The sequence below is a fragment of the Uranotaenia lowii genome, chromosome 2 (assembly GCF_029784155.1).
Source record: "Uranotaenia lowii strain MFRU-FL chromosome 2, ASM2978415v1, whole genome shotgun sequence".
Lineage (NCBI taxonomy): Eukaryota > Metazoa > Arthropoda > Insecta > Diptera > Culicidae > Uranotaenia > Uranotaenia lowii.
Window position 1 is genome coordinate 10,662,973 of NC_073692.1, and position 19,561 is coordinate 10,682,533.

Here is a 19,561-nt window from a genome sequence, read left to right on the forward strand (position 1 = left end):
GACTTGTCAGCCAAAGAGTCGAATAGTTGAAGTCTTTTATCAATAAGTCGACTTGTTTAAAAGTCGATAAGAAGTCAACAACATTTATTGTTGTATGAATTTGTCAACATCTCACCCCAATAGCTTGACGTAAAGATTTTGAGGGATGCGTATTCAGGGAGATTAGTTTATTTACTTTTTCTCCATTGCGTGTCTAATCAATTCGAGAAGACCGTGAAGAAATTTCTTGCGTCGACAGATAGAGCAGCACAAATTAAGGTTAATCAATGTTGATGCTCTTATTAAGTTTTCCTTTTGTTCGATGTATGGAAGACATATTCTGCTAAATTGAATCCGTCGATCTGGTTTTTTTTCTCTAAAGGAAATCATTTCTCTAAGATTCTTAGACTAAAAAAAGTGCAAGAAAATATTTACCAAGAAATCTCATCGAATCAAAGAAAATGCCACCAGCAAAACAATGTTTACACAACATTCCATCCAGTAGGCCACAAATTCGAGCAATGTAGCAGTTCTTGGTTCCTGATTCATTTTTTTCAAATCCAAGTGGTGGTGGGTGCACAAATTCTCATGGCATGCTTTCTGAACTAAGTGCAGATATTTGTCTCGAGAGACATGAAGATACCTACTGTACAAATAATGGAAAAGTGTCATTCCAGTGACGATGACAAATGCTCTGTGCCCAGGAATGGGAATGATTGTAGAAGCCGATAGGAATCTGCGGGGTCTTTTGGTCGGTATGATGTGGGCAATTCCGCCTCGGGAGATTTTTCAAGTGTAGTTACTTGGCAGCGAATCTGCAGGATTGCATGCATGCTGATTAATCTTGATTGAAGCGGCGAACCATGTGCGTGATTAGCTCGTTAGCCACAATTTGTTCTGAGGAACAACAGCCTATAGTATCTAATTTAGACCTAATTGGACTAATTGCCTCGCGAATGCAGATCCTTATTTCGGCAGCTCTACAAACGTTCGACGGATGTTCATATTTTGCGTCCTCCAAACAAGCTCGGGAAATTTTCCAGTGTTTTAAGTTTTGAAAACATGATCGGCATAAATCTAATTAAAGCTAAATGCAAATTCTCTCAAAACGGCCACATTCATTAGAAACAGTTTCGCACACAATGCCGGGTAGCGCCTTTGGGTATGCAATGTATGTAAGCACACACCAGATCACGTACATTCTAGCCGGCTCTGGAATTTTCGTCACTTTCCTCCTGCTGTTCTGTCACATGCGAGGGATGTCGTCGTCGTCGTCGGTTGCCCCGATTGCTTGGATTGAATTATGTTACTCCAGTCAGCAGCGCAACAAAACACCGGCTTCAAGCCATCAAGAGGAAGGCTATTTTAGGCGTCGGGGATGCTCAGAACCCTTGCACCGAGAATTCCACCGGGTGAATGGTTTTCGAGGATGTGGGGGGACTACATCAATTATAAATAGAGTATGTCACCCCTCAGAACTGGATGCTCGGCTGACCGTTGCCGGACTCAGGAACAAAACAACCAAACTGGGGCGGTAGGGATGTCGTTTATCAAAATGTACCCCTCCTCCCTCAGTTGGCTGCTGTTTGGGACATTTCACGCAAACACTCACGTAATAAATTGCATTTCTGGGGAGTTGCATAGGAGCACATGTGGCCTATCATGTGACGTTGATGATTACGAAACGAAACCAACTGGGTTTTGATGGGTTGGGTTCAGTTGGTTCTGTTTTCGGGATTATATTGTGTGGTTTACGAGTAGCTGTGCCTTGTTTTATGCTAATGCTTTTTTTTTGCTGTTTTCCTATCTACCAACAGATGTCGTAGTAGCAGAGGTGACAATTTGGACTGCATTGGAGTGACAATGGATGCTGGAAGTGGAAAATCTGTTTCGAGACCTGCATCCGCAAACGGAGGACGGGAATTCTGGGGTCGGCTACCGGAGCCATCACAAAACGGAACCTCCCAGAGCAGTCAGCAAGGTTCTCAACCTCCCAGCCCTACATCCAGCCGTAAGGATCGTAGTTCTCCAAGCCACTCGAGGAAGAGTTCATCGTCTTCCTCGTCTAAACTGGTCAGTAGTCGAACGTCCTCGAAGAGTGGTGTTCCCCAGAGCTTCGGGTACGCCAAGAAAACAAACGGAACCGATCCGCAGCAACAGGTACTGATGAGCGGCGGACGAACGGCCCATGTTTCAGCAGTTCCCAGAACTAGTAAACTGAAGGTTTCCGGGGGAACCCAAACAACCACAGCAGATTTTCAAGCCAGTAAGTTTGAATCTACTTTAATCAAATGAATGCATAGACTCACGACTCTTTCGACCATTTCAGAAACCCAACAACATCCGCAGTATCGAAGCTTCTCGCTAACCGGCCCTGGAGCGGCCCAACTCAGTCAATCGGTCAAAGAAAGGTTTGGTTCCGGAACGCATAGTTTGCCAAAACCCGGTTTAGATATGCATGTCTTCCAACATAGGTTTGTTTCCGCTCACATCCTTCATCTAGGCTCTCAGCAAGAATCCACTGCCACCCACACAACAAAAGTTACTAACCGCAACTCTTTTTCCCACTTTTTGACCCCATCATCCCCCAATAATCCTCGGCTAACAACAACACCCCAAAACAACCCCATTAGAATGTCTTCCCGTGGATCGGCCAAGCTAAACGACGGTAGTCTAAGCGATACGCAAACCTATGCCGAAGTGAAGCCCGACTACGGCAGCTACGCCATGTGGCTGCGCCATTCCAGTACGGCCTCGAGCCGGCTTTCGGAGGGCGACACCTTGGATGGGTTCACCTTGGGCAATGGGGGCTCGGGCGCTGGAAGTGGCCCAGGTGGTGGTCCGGGAGGCAATACCGGAGGCCGTCCGAACAAGTTGCTTCACCACACCCGTGGCGAAACGCAACCCGCTGGAACGGTGCCCGGACTGCATCACCACCACGGCGCCGGAACCACGCACAGCCCCCGCCTGAACCGTAGCAATAGCATCAGGTAGGTTTCCGCTAGTTTACGTTAGGTGTTTCTCTCTCTCTGTTGTTGTCGCTTTGATTTTGTCCCTCGTGAAGATATCAGGTTCAGACTACTTTAAAGTTTAAACTAAGAAAGTTCTTTGTTTGAACTCAGATATCTCACTGTTCAATTAAATTGCTTTTCATTGTTTTTTCTATGCAAAATTCGGCACAAAGCTAGTCCGTGCAAATTACACTACCCAAGTATTTTTAGTTTGACCCACCCTTAGCAAGTAGCGACTTGAATACAACTTTCTAATGTTAACATTTTTAACCTTCTGCTGTCCCATTTTGCTATCGAAACAAAAACATACAAATACTTCTGACGCTGCGTCTTAACCGTTTGACAGCTATTTGAAAGAGCGGACCTATCCCAGGTACATTGTCGATAGATATTATGAAGCAATAGACCCCAGTCACAAATAGAGACAATCTCCCACTGCTTAAACGCAATCGTCTGGCTTATTTAACTATAGGAAGTTTATTTAGAGCATGTCATTACTCGAAACACGCGCTTCTGCACATCTCCCAATTTCATCCAGAAGTATAAGTATAAGCATGTATTGATGGAATTTTTCCTTACTCTATTGGTTAAACTTACTGCATTAAGTTTTACGACCTGTTTTTCATTTTAGCTTTAAAAATTTATCAGTGGGAATTCTTAGGGCATAAACACAGTACACTTTTCTCTGGGAATTTAACAGCAAGCTATCATTCATTCATGATATTATGAACCACAAAGCTGTAGTTGGTGGACATGCATTGAACTAACGAGCCTAATGAGTAAACAAAGAGACGATATGTCACGATTGAAATTTTAGATTTTCTCTCAGTGTCATTCCAATCGAGCAAAACCGAGCAGTCTTAAATACAGCCCTACAGAAGGGTTGCAAGCTTATTAATTCGGAAGGGATCAGACTGCGTCTCTTTGTATGTAAATAGTCTCTTTACATTGAGCTTATGATCATTTCTTAAGCACATATCAAGACCGGACAAATCCAAGCAATTTTTTATAAAAATTTGGCAAAACCAAGCATTTGATTTTAAAATTAACGATTAAAACTCTGGGCAATATCCTGGTAAGTTTTGCAAAGAACCTAGAAACAGCTCAACAAAAATCAAGAAAAAATTTCATCGAAATTTATTGACAGATTTTTAATCAAATTAAAGGCTTCCAAAGAACCTTGCATGAATATTTTTATAAAATTCGTTAAAACAATTGTTTTGGAGGCATTTGAAACAAGTTTTACAACTAAATTCGCTTTTTTTCGTTCTATTTGCCAAATAAAGTAAAAAGTAAGTAAATCTGGGTAAAATCCGGTAATTGTTCAATGAAATCCGAACCACCGAGTCGGGCTGTTGCCAAATTTTGTATAAGTATACGGACAAACCCGGAAAAAACCTAACTAAATATCTGGCAACCTTGGCCCTGAAGGACAGAGTTCTACTAACTGTCCTTTTGCTTAGGTCTCGAGTAACAATGAACTGCAGATTAGGGGATATTAAAAAGTAGAATAAAGAAAACCGAACACAGTATTATAAAATAAGAGTGATTTTTTTCTTTTCTTGTTTTTGTCTTTTATGGAGTTACAACGATTATTTTTATAAATCTTTCCATAGTTCGGCTTAGTTTGATTAACTGAAAAAATCCAATTATATTGTCGACAGAAATCACTGGAATGCATGCAGTAACAATAAGATGTTTTCGATACATTATCTGCTTTGACATGAAGAAATGTCGCAAAATGTTACACTTTGCTTATCTAAATTGCCATTGAAAATCTACAACGATTAGAAATTTCCTCGATTACCGATAATATTTTCGAGAACAAGAACTTTTCTTTTTCTGCTTGTTATCAATAAGTATAAACTTAAAAAATATTAAAAGAACATTGATCAACAACTTTTTTCCGTTGCAAGAACATTTGTGTTAAAATTTTTTTTTCGCGATACTGGCGATATCAAACATCGAATTATGATGAAAATTTGCACATGAGTGTTTTGAGGGACGAGCAATCGATTCCAGGTATTTAATTCAGGAACATGGCCGTCCATATTATCTGTTCACTGTTTTTGCGATATTGGCGTTTTTATACATCGGATTGTAAAGAAAATTAACACATGAGTGTTTTGAGAAACGATCAGTCGATTCCAGGTATCAAATACAGGATCAGGGGTCGACCAAAGGGGTCGTCCATATCAACTGTTGAATGTTTTTGCGAAAATGGCGTTATTATACATCAAATAGTAATGAAAATTAGCACATGTGTGTTTTGAGTGACGAGCAATCAATTCCAAGTTTCAAATTTAGGATCAGGGGTCGGCCAAAGGGGTCATTCATATCAACCTTTTAATGTTTTTGCAATATAGACGTTATTCTGGATTGGATTGATATACAAATGTTCACATACAAGTTTTGTGGAACGCTCTATTGCTTTCAGGTTTAAAATTTTGAGTAAGGGATCGGTAAAAAGGGTCATCCATATTATCTGTTCACAGTTTTTGCGATAGTGTCTTGATTTTGCATAGGATTGTAATGAAAATTGGCACATGGGAGTTTTACATTAAAAGTAATTGATAACAGGCGTCAAGTTTTGGATCGTGGTCCCAAAAAGGGGTCGTCCATGTTAGTTGTTCACTGTTTTCGCGATATTGTCGTGATTATGCATCGGATTGAGATGAAAATCTACACATGGGTGCATTGAAGGACGAGCAATTGATTTTAATTATCTTATTTTAAGTGAGGGTTCGACCAAAGGAGTCATCCATATGAATTTCTCACTGTCTTTGCGATATTGAGACTAATATACATTGAATTGTAATGAAAATTTGCGCATAGGAGTTTTAAGGGACGAGTAATTGATTGTCAAATTTGGATCAGGGATCGGATAAAGGGGTCATCCACATGAGAGATTAACTGTAATCGCGATATTGTCATGATTTTACAACGGATTGTGATAAAAATAAGTACATGAGAGTCTCACAGCACGGGCAATTGATTTCAGAAAATTATCAAAAAATGATGAAAAATTGAGTTAATAATAATAACAAGGGTTTATTTTTTTGAATTGGTGAAAAATTGATGAAAAAAAAACCCGTTCAATTTTGGCAACACAAAGTTCTCGAGCGTGTTGCCAAAAACAAAAAGATTCCTTATTTGAAAAAATAAGGTGTTGTGTATTGTGATTCTATTTTCGTAAACTTCTGTGAAAATTCATGTCAAAACAAAACATAAACATTAGACTGGTCAGAATCGGGCCAAAAAGAGTATCAAACGGTTTTGGGTTACTTTTGGGCCCAAATTCAACTGAGTAAATTTTGGTGGCTATAGCTAAAATCTGTATGGATATAAGCAAGAAAAAAAATTTTTTTTTGTTCATAAACCCTACAGCCTCACTGTTGCACTTAACTCAAATTCTCTAAGCAGCATCTTGTTGCTGAAGGTACAAAAAACAACTTTGCTGAAGAATGTTGCATTTTTCATCTGAAGACATCAAAAGGGACCTTTAACTGCACAATTTTTTTAGGTTGAAGTTTACTTCTTCAATATTTCATTGATGCAAAAGGTTGTTTTAAACCAATAATAATGAAAATCCAAATATCTCTGAAACGCATGATTATTTCTAAGCCATACGTTGACAACAAATATTGAAAAAAATTGCTCTTATTTCTTTTAGCTTTAGTGATTCTTTTAAAACTTTCAGTCTCAACCATGGTTGGCATTTTCCTTCAGTTCGTCTCGTCCATTGAAAGAGAGTGAAATTTTGTTCCTACAGATTCAACGATGCCACATTAAAATCGGTATTTTCAAGTCCGAAAAAATCGGTATTCGGTGTGAAAAAACTTTTAAAACTATTTTTATTGAAATAATATTTAGAAAAATTTGCTATTTTGCTGATATCGCGATTTAAAACATGATATTTTCTGTTAAAAAGACAGTCCTCTGCGACTTTATTGTGTTACTCTAAACACTATTATAAATTAGTATTTTCATACAATACTCCACAGGGGAACAGAATTGTTGGTGCTGATTTTGAATCAATTTATTATTGTACATCAATGGATCCAGATCTTGTCTGGATGTTCTTGTTTTAGAAATGCAACGTTGAGGAAAAATTAATTTCTACAATTTTTAAAATTTGGAATAGATAAGATTACAGCTATTTCTCACATCATCCACGAAAGTTATTGAGTATTTGATATTATGGAACTTGACTCATTTAACAACTCTTTTCAAGACTGCGAAACGACTGCTTTCGAATACTCTGAGACTTGCTAGCGAAATAGGCACTAAATTATATTGTTCAAAATTATAAAAAAAAGAAAAACGAAAGTTAGTTATATTTAAAAAAAATATCTGTCAGAACGAAATTTTTACAAACCGGTAGGTTTTGCCAAAAATCGGTTTACGATATTTACCGATTCTTGGATAAATATTTGCCCAACAATCGGTATGAATACCGAAAAATCGGTAGGTGTAGCATCTATGCTCCCAAGCTGTGCGGAGAGAGATAAATCGCACTATTAACAAGAAAGAGATTGTCTACAAACAAGAGTGAGCGAGAGTATTCACATCCAGCGTGGTCAGATTGCAAAATGCTCAAATCCGAAGATTTGGTAGAAAACGAAGATCATGCCATTTTTTTTAGAATTAAATTTTATACTTTTTTTTGTCGTCAGTTGGAATTTTTGTTTATCCTAGGATCCCTATGATTTTTTTATAATCCGTAGAAAACCCGAAAGAAAATACTGAAAATCCGAAGGAATGCTCCAAATTCGTATGTGTAAGAAATCCGTAGATCTGGCCACGCTGTTGACATAAAGTCTGCTTCATTTAATATTGGAACACATACAATTGCGTGTAGTTCAGCCATTAATTAACGAATTCATAATTTGTTTTTCATACAAATGTAGCATTTTCTTTACTCTTTCATAAAAAAAAATTAAAAAAATTATTCATTGCTGTTTCGAAGAAATTCTCGTACTTTTCCCGTAATACGGCACATTAGGCGGCGCACACCCTTTTCGTCCACCGTTTTGGCGATTTGATTCCACCAGTTCTTCATTTGAGTCATGTTCCTTACAAGTTTTCCCTTTGCCTTAAGCCTCCGCTTCGTAATTGCCCAGTATTTCTCTATCGGCCGGAACTGGGGGCAGTTTGGGGGGTTGAGGTCCTTCGGTATTACGCTGACCCCGTTCGTTGCGTACCATTCCATAACCGTTTTGCTGTAATGGCAGCTTGCGAGGTCCGGCCAAAACATTACTGGACGGTCGTGGGCACGAATAAACGGCAGAATCCGTTTCTGTAGGCACTCTTTTTTGTAGACTTCTGATGTCATTGTCTTGTCAGTGAGAAAGACTTTGGTTTTCTGTCCACAACTGCATATCCCCTGCCAAATCATGTACTTGCGGGCGAATTTATCCGCAAACACGAACTTAAATTTTGCAGGTACATCCCCCCGAGCCGTCGCCAAATAAAATTTTTGACCTGGGATTTGCCCAAAGTCCGCCTTCACGTAGGTCTCATCGTCCATCAGAATACATCCGTCGAACTTGGTCAGCACTTGGTCGTACAGCTTTCGAGCACGGATTCTGGCCACATTGTTCTGCTTCAGCGTCCGATTTGGCTGTTTGCTGGCTCGGAATGACCTTATTCCTTCCCGGAGACGAATTCGTCGCACCGTACTGTGAGCGGCCTGGAACTTATTGGCCAAATCGCGGTCTGAAAGATTGGGATTCCTCTTGACGGCCTTGATGACTTTCCCACGCAGTTTCCGGTCGACAGTTCCACTCCGACGCTTCGAATGCGGCTTCCGAGCCGTCGTCAATGTTTCCTTGTACTGCTTGTTAACACGCCATACGGCATTTCTGGGCATTTTAAGCTGTTTAGCTAGCTTCCATGCCGACAACAATGGTTTTTCAAGAAAACTGTGCACAATTTGATCTCTCCGTTCGGCTTCCATGGCGGTTGTTTACAAAATGCTATCGTTTGGTGTTATGACATAAATACATGGTGAAAGGTAATGAATTTCCCGACACGTGGGTGAAAAAAGTTTCCAAATCCGTCCACTAGGAGCGCCACAATGACCAAACGAATTTGTTCCAATATTAAATGAAGCAGACTTTATGCTGATGAAAAGAAATCCCTTCTCCGGGAAATTCTATTGCACAATGTGTAGTGTTGTGGAAAAATCTGAGAGCAAACACAGTTTTTTGTACTTTTACAAAAAAAAAAAAAGGGGTTCTACGACCGCTTCCTTTGATAGTCATTTTTTCAAGAAAACAAATCCAAAACAGCAGTGGCCAGAATTGAAACAAACATGACTTTTTGGTACAAAGTCTGTACCTACTGAAGATAGATTTTAAGGATTTTGTATACATTAATACAGATTTTACACCTTAAATGAAGAGAATAAAACACGTTTTGAAATCGAAAATTGATAATGGCAGAGTTAAGATTCATGTGAGCTTCATCAACCATGACAAATAATATAAAATATTCCACGCATGATATTTTTTTATGTTGGGGAAACAGATTTCGATGTAGACTAAAAGTCAGAAATTTAAAAGATTTTTTTAAAGTGAAAATACAGATTTAAACGAGGCAATGCTGGGAAGATTTTTTTTTGTTCGTCGTGAGATGCGTGCTAGTTTTGACTTAAATCAGGACACTGCGAAAAAAATCAGGATTTTTAAGGACACCACTGTACTGATGGAAGTGATTGCAAAAATAAAGGTGACATATGCAACCGAAAAAAGGCTGGCCTACAGCTCATATCGAAAAACATCACTCTACTATCATCTTAATGAAAGATTGTCATCGGAACAATGAGTTTTCATAGTTCATAGTTTTGTTCATAGTTTTGTTCGGTATTCTAATTTTTTAACCCCAAATTCAAGTTTAATTTAGATTTTTTTTTTTAATCTGATCAGTACATTATAAAAGTACATTTTATTTATTGTTTTTCAAAAGTTTTAACTATTCAAAGAAATCAGGACGGCACAACAGGACAAATCCTGAAAAAACAGGACATCTGTCACCTCTGCTGGTTGTGTGGTAAGGAACAATGTTAATCTCAATTTACGCTTAGGTGTAGTTACGATTCAAACACTAGGGCATTCTTGGTAAGAATTCTCATTCTATCACCGAGATGCGAGAGCTCTCACACTAGCTGTCCGAGTCAGTGGTATCACACATACCGATTTTCCGGTATTTATTTTTCGTCCAAGGATCGGTATGTACCGAATACCGATTTTTGGCGAAACACACCGATTTCATATTTTTTAAAAATTCATTCAGAAAGGAAATTAAGTTAAAAAATATGGTTAAAACTATCGATTTTTATTTCGAACCATCTTAGTGATTTATTATCCAGCAAGTCTCAGCGTAGTATCTCTGTTCTCTATGCCAACTGCCTTGAGATCGAATCTTGGCCATCAAAAAATATGGTAAATTAGAGATTCTAGTAGTTTAAGATGTTAATAGACCATATCTTGAAGTTGTATGTTGTTTGAAGTTCAGATTGAAAATTACACCAAGCTAAGAGAGTTAAAATATAGATGGGTTGTAAAACATATTTTATACCCATATGTTTGTTACAAAAAAACTAAAATTATAGATTTTTCAGTCTCTGTCCTGGCCTTTATGGAGTCGTATCAATCTAGGTCAGTCTCTCTCTCTGTTCAATCACATACCTTAAAAGCTGGGTTTTTGGACATATCATGTCCAATCATGTCACGTCATCTTATTCTTTGTTTTTATGTGATTGAAGTAAATGCATTCTCAGCTTTTATCGATTTTATAAATCATGAATTGTAACACTCCTTAATGACTCACAAAATCGGTAATATCTGACTGGAAATAAAATGTAAGAAAATTCGAAGGTCAAAAACTGGAAGCACCCAGAACTTAAGTAGAAATAAATAGCAAAAAAACGTGCCGAACCTTTCTCCTTTCTCATAACAGTCCTCATCGGCAGTTTGTCGGCGGAATGTTCTGACAGCAGAAAGGTTTACCCTCGCAAAATTCTGATAAGGGTTCCACTTCGATTTCCCCTGGTTAGATGGGGTCGTTTTTGATCGATCTTTTTTTTGGACCCCACCGCACCCGTTGAATCGAAGCACAGTGTATTGATGGATTCCATCAATTTCATAATTGGTATCGGAACGGAAGGAAGGTCTGACTTTCTCACTCCAAAATAAAGTGGGAAACGTTTATCATCCTTAAAAGGGTATTTATGGGGATGTAACGGTCAGGGTTTGTTGGAGCTGATTCGGTCAATATTTAGAGAGGCTTGAAAAGAAATAGTCAATCTGTAGATTCATATATGAAACAAAATTAAATTCAAAATATACAAATTTTCTTTCTAAATATAAACTTTTTTAATTTTAGTTTTGTGAGTGTTTCGCCAGATGTTTAATTCAAAATTAGATTGTTTTCCTGCTACGGAAGTTAAACCCCTGAAAGTATACAAGTGGTCCTCGATATTGATGAATAATGATGGGATTAGAAGGACGTCGAAGTATCCCAAAGAAGACAAACGCTGTTCTCTTTTTATGTTGTGAAACAAAAAAGCACAGGATCAAATCCAATTAATGTTTTTGACATATTTGTGTGAGTGTTTCATCGATTGAGGAAAATTTCGGATGATGGCTTTTGCCTTAAAATAGAATTTCTTCCTAGATTAGTTGCCTTTTGTTCCTGGCCCCTCGAAGTTTCCATTCATCATAAGTTCCGGCAGGTCGAAAGTATAATTAAAATATAATCATCAACTTTTCATCTCGCATGGGCTAGGCTGGGCTGTTTCGCAGTCTTGTGCTCGTTTTGCATGAAATAATTTTTCTTCCTTATGAAAGGATCTCAATCTTAGATAGCTAGTTAAACTACAAAACACTTTCGCATGAAAACCTTCCCAAACTTAGGGATCATAGGACATAAAGAACTTAAAATTTGCAATGCAAATAACATTCACCTTTGGAAATAATTTACAGAGCTAATCTAAACCTCGAAACTAATTCACCATCATTTCAAAACGCAGATCCACCAAATCGGAGAAAATGTACCCATCGATGTTGAGCCGGGGTCCGGACGTGGAAATCGAACCGTACTACTGTCTGCCGGTGGGAACAGTTCCGGGTTCGGGAGCACAAGGCGGACATCATCCGATGGGACCGAATGGCGGCATGGTTCCTTGGAGTCAACCCACGTCGCCAACTCCGCCGGCTCGTGGATTCGCCGGGCTTCTTTCGCCCACCCACACACCCTCCCATCGGTTGACCTATCCCAAGAAGAATGATGAAGGTAAGCAATTTCCCTAGGGATGAAAGATGAAAATATCAATTTAAAACTCTTTATAAGCTTTTTAAAAATATTAATTTAAAGAATGAATCGATGAGATTAAGATAAAATTAAAATTTAAAAAAAATGGGGAAGTACACCACGTAAAAACACAAAAGTCATAATTAACAATTACCTAATTACTGACGGCGAAATATAAACAATCAATGATCGAAAATTGACTATTCAGACCATAAATCGAATTTAGACGTTCAACAATCGACGGTAAGAAAAAACACTGGCAATCGAAAGTCGTCCATCGACTATGGAAACTCCGATGCGTCAATTTGGTGTGTTTAAGTTAGTTATTGATGATTGATAGTCAAATATCGGAAATCGACAACAGACAAAGAAGAATCGATAACTGACAATCAACAATCAACAATCAACAATCAACAATCAACAATCAACAATCAACAATCAACAATCAACAATCAACAATCAACAATCAACAATCAACAATCAACAATCAACAATCAACAATCAACAATCAACAATCAACAATCAACAATCAACAACCAACAATCAACAATCAACAATCAACAATCAACAATCAACAATCAACAATCAACAATCAACAATCAACAATCAACAATCAACAATCAACAATCAACAATCAACAATCAACAATCAACAATCAACAATCAACAATCAACAATCAACAATCAACAATCAACAATCAACAATCAACAATCAACAATCAACAATCAACAATCAACAATCAACAATCAACAATCAACAATCAACAATCAACAATCAACAATCAACAATCAACAATCAACAATCAACAATCAACAATCAACAATCAACAATCAACAATCAACAATCAACAATCAACAATCAACAATCAACAATCAACAATCAACAATCAACAATCAACAATCAACAATCAACAATCAACAATCAACAATCAACAATCAACAATCAACAATCAACAATCAACAATCAACAATCAACAATCAACAATCAACAATCAACAATCAACAATCAACAATCAACAATCAACAATCAACAATCAACAATCAACAATCAACAATCAACAATCAACAATCAACAATCAACAATCAACAATCAACAATCAACAATCAACAATCAACAACCAACAATCAACAATCAACAATCAACAATCAACAATCAACAATCAACAATCAACAATCAACAATCAACAATCAACAATCAACAATCAACAATCAACAATCAACAATCAACAATCAACAATCAACAATCAACAATCAACAATCAACAATCAACAATCAACAATCAACAATCAACAATCAACAATCAACAATCAACAATCAACAATCAACAATCAACAATCAACAATCAACAATCAACAATCAACAATCAACAATCAACAATCAACAATCAACAATCAACAATCAACAATCAACAATCAACAATCAACAATCAACAATCAACAATCAACAATCAACAATCAACAATCAACAATCAACAATCAACAATCAACAATCAACAATCAACAATCAACAATCAACAATCGAAAATATCGCTTCTCGGCCTAAAGGCTAAGATCAAAGTGAAAATCGAAAAACTCGACAATCGACAGTCAATTTATAGTTGATATTAAGAAAAACTCTAAGCGGCAACTAAAAATCGACAATTTACAATTGACATTCGATTATCGACAAAACAAAATCGACAATCTCAAAACCAAAATCGGTTTTCAAATCCGGAGAATCAAAGAAAATAAAATTTAAATTCTGTAATAGTAAATTAACTTTTGATGAAAGACTATTAGAAATTGGCAAGAGCCAAACCACCGTTAAAAACTGCTATCTGATAACCGATTAATGTTTATCTACAAAAATCTATTGCCAATTTTCAATCATCGATTGACTATTTCTAAACAATCATCGACAAACTATAAACGACAGTCGAAAATAAACAATCGCCAATTAAGTAGAAACTTGAACCAAGAATCTAGAATCTAGAATCTAGAATCTAGACTATAGAATTTTGAATCTAGAATATGGAATCTAGAATCTAGAATCTAGAAACTAGAATCTAGAATCTAGAATCTAGAATCTAGAATCTAGAATCTAGAATCTAGAATCTAGAATCTAGAATATAGAATTTAGAATCTATAATCTAGAATCTAGAATATAGAATCTAGAATCTAGAATCCAGATTCAAGAATCTAAAATCTAGAATCTAGTATCTAGAATCTAGAATCTAGAATCAAGAATCTAGAATCTAGAATCTAGAATCTAGATTCTAGAATCTAGAATCTAGAATCTAGAATCTAGAATCTAGAATCTAGAATCTAGAATCTAGAATCTAGAATCTAGAATCTTGAATCTGAAATCTAGAATCAAGAATCTAGAATCTAGAATCTAGAATCTAGAATCTAGAATCTTGAATCTAGAATCTAGAATATAGAATCTAGAATCTAGAATCTAGAATCTAGAATCTAGAATCTAAGATTAAGAATCTAGAATCTTGAATGTAGAATCTAGAATCTAGAATCAAGAATCTAGAATCTAGAATCTAGAATCTTGAATCTAGAATCTTGAATCTAGAATCTAGAATCAAAAATCTAGAAACAAGAATCTAGAATCTAGATTCTAAAATCTTGAATCAGGAATCAAAAATTCAGAGTATGGAATCTAGAATACAGAAAAAAGAATCAAGAATCTTAAACCTACAATATAGAATCTAGGATCTAGGATCTAGAATATAGGATCTAGAATCTAGAATCTAGAATCTAGAATCTAGAATCTGGAATCTAGAATCTAGATTCAAGAATCTAGAATTAAGAATTGAGAATCTAGAATCTAGAATCTTGAATCTTGAATTTCGAATCTAGAATCTAGAATCTGGAATATTGAATCTAGAATCTAGAATCTAGAATCTAGAATCTAGAATCTTGAATCTAGAATCTAGAATCTAGAATCTAGAATCTAGAATCTAGAATCTTGAATCTAGAATCTTGAATCTAGAATCTAGAATCTAGAATCTAGAATCTAGAATCTAGAATCAAGAATCTAGAATCAAGAATCTAGAATCTAGAATCAGAATCTAGAATCTAGAATCTAGAATCTAGAATCTAGAATCAAGAATCTAGAATCTAGAATCTAGAATCTTGAATGTAGAATCCAGAATCTAGAATCAAGAATCAAGAATCTAGAATCTAGAATCTAGAATCTAGAATCTTAAATCTAGAATCTAGAATCTAGAAACTAGAATCTAGAATCTAGAATCTAGAATCTAGAATCTAGAATCTAGAATCTAGAATCTAGAATCTAGAATCTAGAATCTAGAATCTAGAATCTAGAATCAAGAATCAAGAATCTGGAATCTCGAATCTAGAATCTAGAATCTAGAATCTAGAATCTAGAATCTAGAATCTAGAATCTAGAATCTAGAATCTAGAATCAAGAATCTAGAATCAAAAATCTAAAATCAAAAATCTAGAATCAAAAATCTAGAATCAAGAATCTAGAATCTAGATTCTAAAATCTTGAATCAGGAATCTAAAATTCAGAGTATGGAATCAAGAATACAGAATCCAGAATCCAAAACCTAGAATATAGAATCTAGGATCTAGGATCTAGAATATAGAATCTGGAATCAAGAATCTAGAATCTAGAATCTAGAATCTAGAATCTAGAATCTAGAATCTAGAATCTAGAATCTAGAATCTAGAATCTAGAATCTAGAATCTAGAATCTAGAATCTAGAATCTAGAATCTAGAATCAAGAATCAAGAATCTAGAATCAAAAATCTAGAATCAAAAATCTAGAATCTAGATTCTAAAATCTTGAATCAGGAATCTAAAATTCAGAGTATGGAATCTAGAATACAGAAAAAAGAATCAAGAATCTTAATCCTACAATATAGAATCTAGGATCTAGGATCTAGAATATAGGATCTAGAATCTAGAATCTAGAATCTAGAATCTAGAATCTAGAATCTGGAATCTAGAATCTAGAATCAAGAATCAAGAATCTAGAATTAAGAATTGAGAATCTAGAATCTAGAATCTTGAATCTTGAATTTCGAATCTAGAATCTAGAATCTGGAATATTGAATCTAGAATCTAGAATCTAGAATCTAGAATCTAGAATCTAGAATCTAGAATCTAGAATCTAGAATCTAGAATCAAAAATCAAAAATCTAGAATCAAGAATCTAGAATCTAGATTCTAAAATCTTGAATCAGGAATCTAAAATTCAGAGTATGGAATCTAGAATACAGAAAAAAGAATCAAGAATCTTAAACCTACAATTTAGAATCTAGGATCTAGGATCTAGAATATAGGATCTAGAATCTACAATCTAGAATCTAGAATCTGGAATCTAGAATCTAGAATCAAGAATCTAGAATTAAGAATTGAGAATCTAGAATCTAGAATCTTGAATCTTGAATTTCGAATCTAGAATCCTGAATCTGGAATATTGAATCTAGAATCTAGAATCTAGAATCTAGAATCTAGAATCTAGAATCTAGAATCTAGAATCTAGAATCTAGAATCTAGAATCTAGAATCTAGAATCTAGAATCTAGAATCTAGAATCTAGAATCTAGATTCTAGAATCTACCATCTAGAATCTAGAATCTAGAATCCAGAATCTAGAATCTAGATTCAAGATTTTTTAGTCGAAAATCTAGAATTTAGAATCTAGAAAATAGAATCCAGAATCAAGTATCTAAAATTTTGAATATTTTATCTAGAATCTATAATCTATAATCTATATTCTTGAATCTAGAATCTAGAATCTAGAATCTAAAATCTTGAATCTAGAATCCAGAATCTAGAATCTAGAATCTAGAATCTAGAATCTAGAATCTAGAATCTAGAATCTTGAATCTAAAATCTAGAATCTAGAATCAAGAATCTAGAATCTAGAATCTAGAATCTAGAATCTAGAATCTAGAATCTAGAATCTAGAGAGAATCTAGAATCTAGAATCTTGAATCTTGAATTTCGAATCTAGAATCTAGAATCTGGAATATTGAATCTAGAATCTAGAATCTAGAATCTAGAATCTAGAATCTAGAATCTAGAATCTAGAATCAAGAATCTAGAATCTAGAATCTAGAATCTAGAATCTAGAATCTAGAATCTAGATTCTAGAATCCACAATCTAGAATCTAGAATCTAGAATCCAGAATCTAGAATCTAGATTCAAGATTTTTTAGTCTAAAATCTAGAATTTAGAATCTAGAAAATAGAATCCAGAATCAAGTATCTAAAATTTTGAATATTTTATCTAGAATCTATAATCTATAATCCATAATCTTGAATCTAGAATCTAGAATCTAGAATCTAGAATCTAAAATCTAGAATCTAGAATCCAGAATCTAGAATCTAGAATCTAGAATCTAGAATCTAGAATCTAGAATCTAGAATCTAGAATCTAGAATCTAGAATCTAGATTCTAGAATCTAGAATCTAGAATCTAGAATCTAGAATCTAGAATCTAGAATCTTGAATCTAGAATCTTGAAACTAGAATCTAGAATCTAGAATCTAGAATCTAGAATCTAGAATCTAGAATCTAGAATCTAGAATCTAGAATCTAGAATCTAGAATCTAGAATCTAGAATCTAGAATCTAGAATCTAGAATCTAGAATCTAGAATTTTGAATCTAGAATCTAGAATCTAGAATCTAGAATCTAGAATCTAGAATCTAGAATTTTGAATCTAGAATCTAGAATCTAGAATCTAGAATCTAGAATCTAGAATCTAGAATCTTGAATCCTCCATCAAGAATCTTTTTTCTTGTATCAAGAATCGAGAATCTTGTATCTAGAATCCAAACCTGGAGTTAAGAAGCTAGGATGTAGAATTAAGAATCTTGAATCATGAATCAAGAATCAAGAATCTAGAATCTAGAATCAAGAATCTAGAATCAAGAATCTAGAATCAAGAATCTAGAATCTTGAATTCAGAATATGGAATCCAGAATCAAGAATCTAGAATCTTGAATCCAGAATATAGAATCTAGTATCTAGAATCTGTAATCTAGAATCTAGAATCAAGAATCTAGATTTTTGAATCTAGAATCTAGAATATAAAATCAAGAATCTTTATTCTAGAATCTAGAATCTTGAATCTAGAATCTTGAATCAAGAATCTAGAATCTAGAATTTGGAATCTAGAATCCAGAATCTAGAATCTAGAATCTAGAATCTAGAATCTTGAATCTAGAATCTGGGATCTAGAATCTAGTGTCTTGAATAAAGAAAATAGAATTCTGTAAACATTTTTGTAGGTAAATATTTATACAAACTTTTTTACTCGAAATATCCAGCATTTAACAACCAAAGTGGAGGCATTTTTATTACATATTTTCAACTTCTGGCTGGAGCGATTAGAATTATACAAATTTGACGATATTTAAAACCTTATTCGTGAAAGTATGCAAGAGAGCGCAAGTTTTACTATCAATGCATGCAATCCGTTGTCAATATTTGCTGCATCTTCAATCGGACATTTTTTCCAAATGAACCATCTGATTGATTTTTTTGAAATCTGTACTTTTTATCATATCCGATTTATACCAACTTTAAGTAACCATTTTCAGATCATTTATTGGTAGGAATTGCAATTCGCGTTAATATTTTTAATGTTTTGAGCTATCATTTCTAATGCGATTTTATGTTTACTGAGAACATGAGCTTATTTCCAAACGAAAAATTTTCGAAATGTGTTGTGATATTCAAATGAAGAGAAAAGTATCATCAGGTTTGTCTGAATGGGCTTCATGAAATAAATTCGGAAGTGAAGCATCTTGCACTGGGAATTTCGGAAAAAGTTTGGAATGTCATTATTTTTCCAGGCAGCTGAGAAAAACCGGAAATTTCAGTACAACACCGAGAAAATTGTCAATTATTGAAAAATATAGGGTTCAACTAAATGTGATAATAACAAAACTCTTTCTAAAGCATAGAAATATCATTTTCACATATTTGGATGAAAAAATTTTTACTCAAAGACTTCTATTCTGCATAGTTTTTAAGGTTCTGACTTTTCATATCGAGAAGAAAACAAGTTTTGTGAAAGGGTTATTTTAAATATCTTCATTCGTTGCCCTTAAATTGCTTCAATTCATGTTTTCTAATAATTTAAAATTAAAAAAAAAAACAATAAAATAATATTTTTAAAAAGGTATTTTATATATATATATATATATATATATATATATATATATATATATATATATATATATATATATATATATATATATATATATATATATATATATATATAT

At 34.8% G+C, this 19,561-nt stretch overlaps 1 protein-coding gene across 1 annotated transcript; it reads left to right on the forward strand.

Moving 5' to 3' along the window:
* Nucleotides 1-1,121: 1,121 nt before the first annotated feature.
* On the forward strand, nucleotides 1,122-12,304 carry LOC129741054 (protein sickie-like). Its single transcript, XM_055732754.1, has 6 exons — nucleotides 1,122-1,150; nucleotides 1,797-2,245; nucleotides 2,309-2,453; nucleotides 2,613-2,969; nucleotides 3,337-3,363; nucleotides 12,025-12,304. Exons 1-6 carry the CDS (start codon nucleotides 1,122-1,124, stop codon nucleotides 12,302-12,304), a joined length of 1,287 nt encoding a protein of 428 aa, XP_055588729.1.
* The last annotated feature ends 7,257 nt before the right edge of the window (nucleotides 12,305-19,561 follow it).

Bases quoted from the DNA above. Each gene is read 5' to 3' on its own strand.
- LOC129741054 (XM_055732754.1), top strand. From the start codon at position 1,122: ATGCCGGGTAGCGCCTTTGGGTATGCAAT. The intron at 1,151-1,796 runs GTATGTAAGCAC...ATCTACCAACAG, and splicing joins AGCGCCTTTGGGTATGCAAT to ATGTCGTAGTAGCAGAGGTG. The intron at 2,246-2,308 runs GTAAGTTTGAAT...CGACCATTTCAG, and splicing joins CACAGCAGATTTTCAAGCCA to AAACCCAACAACATCCGCAG.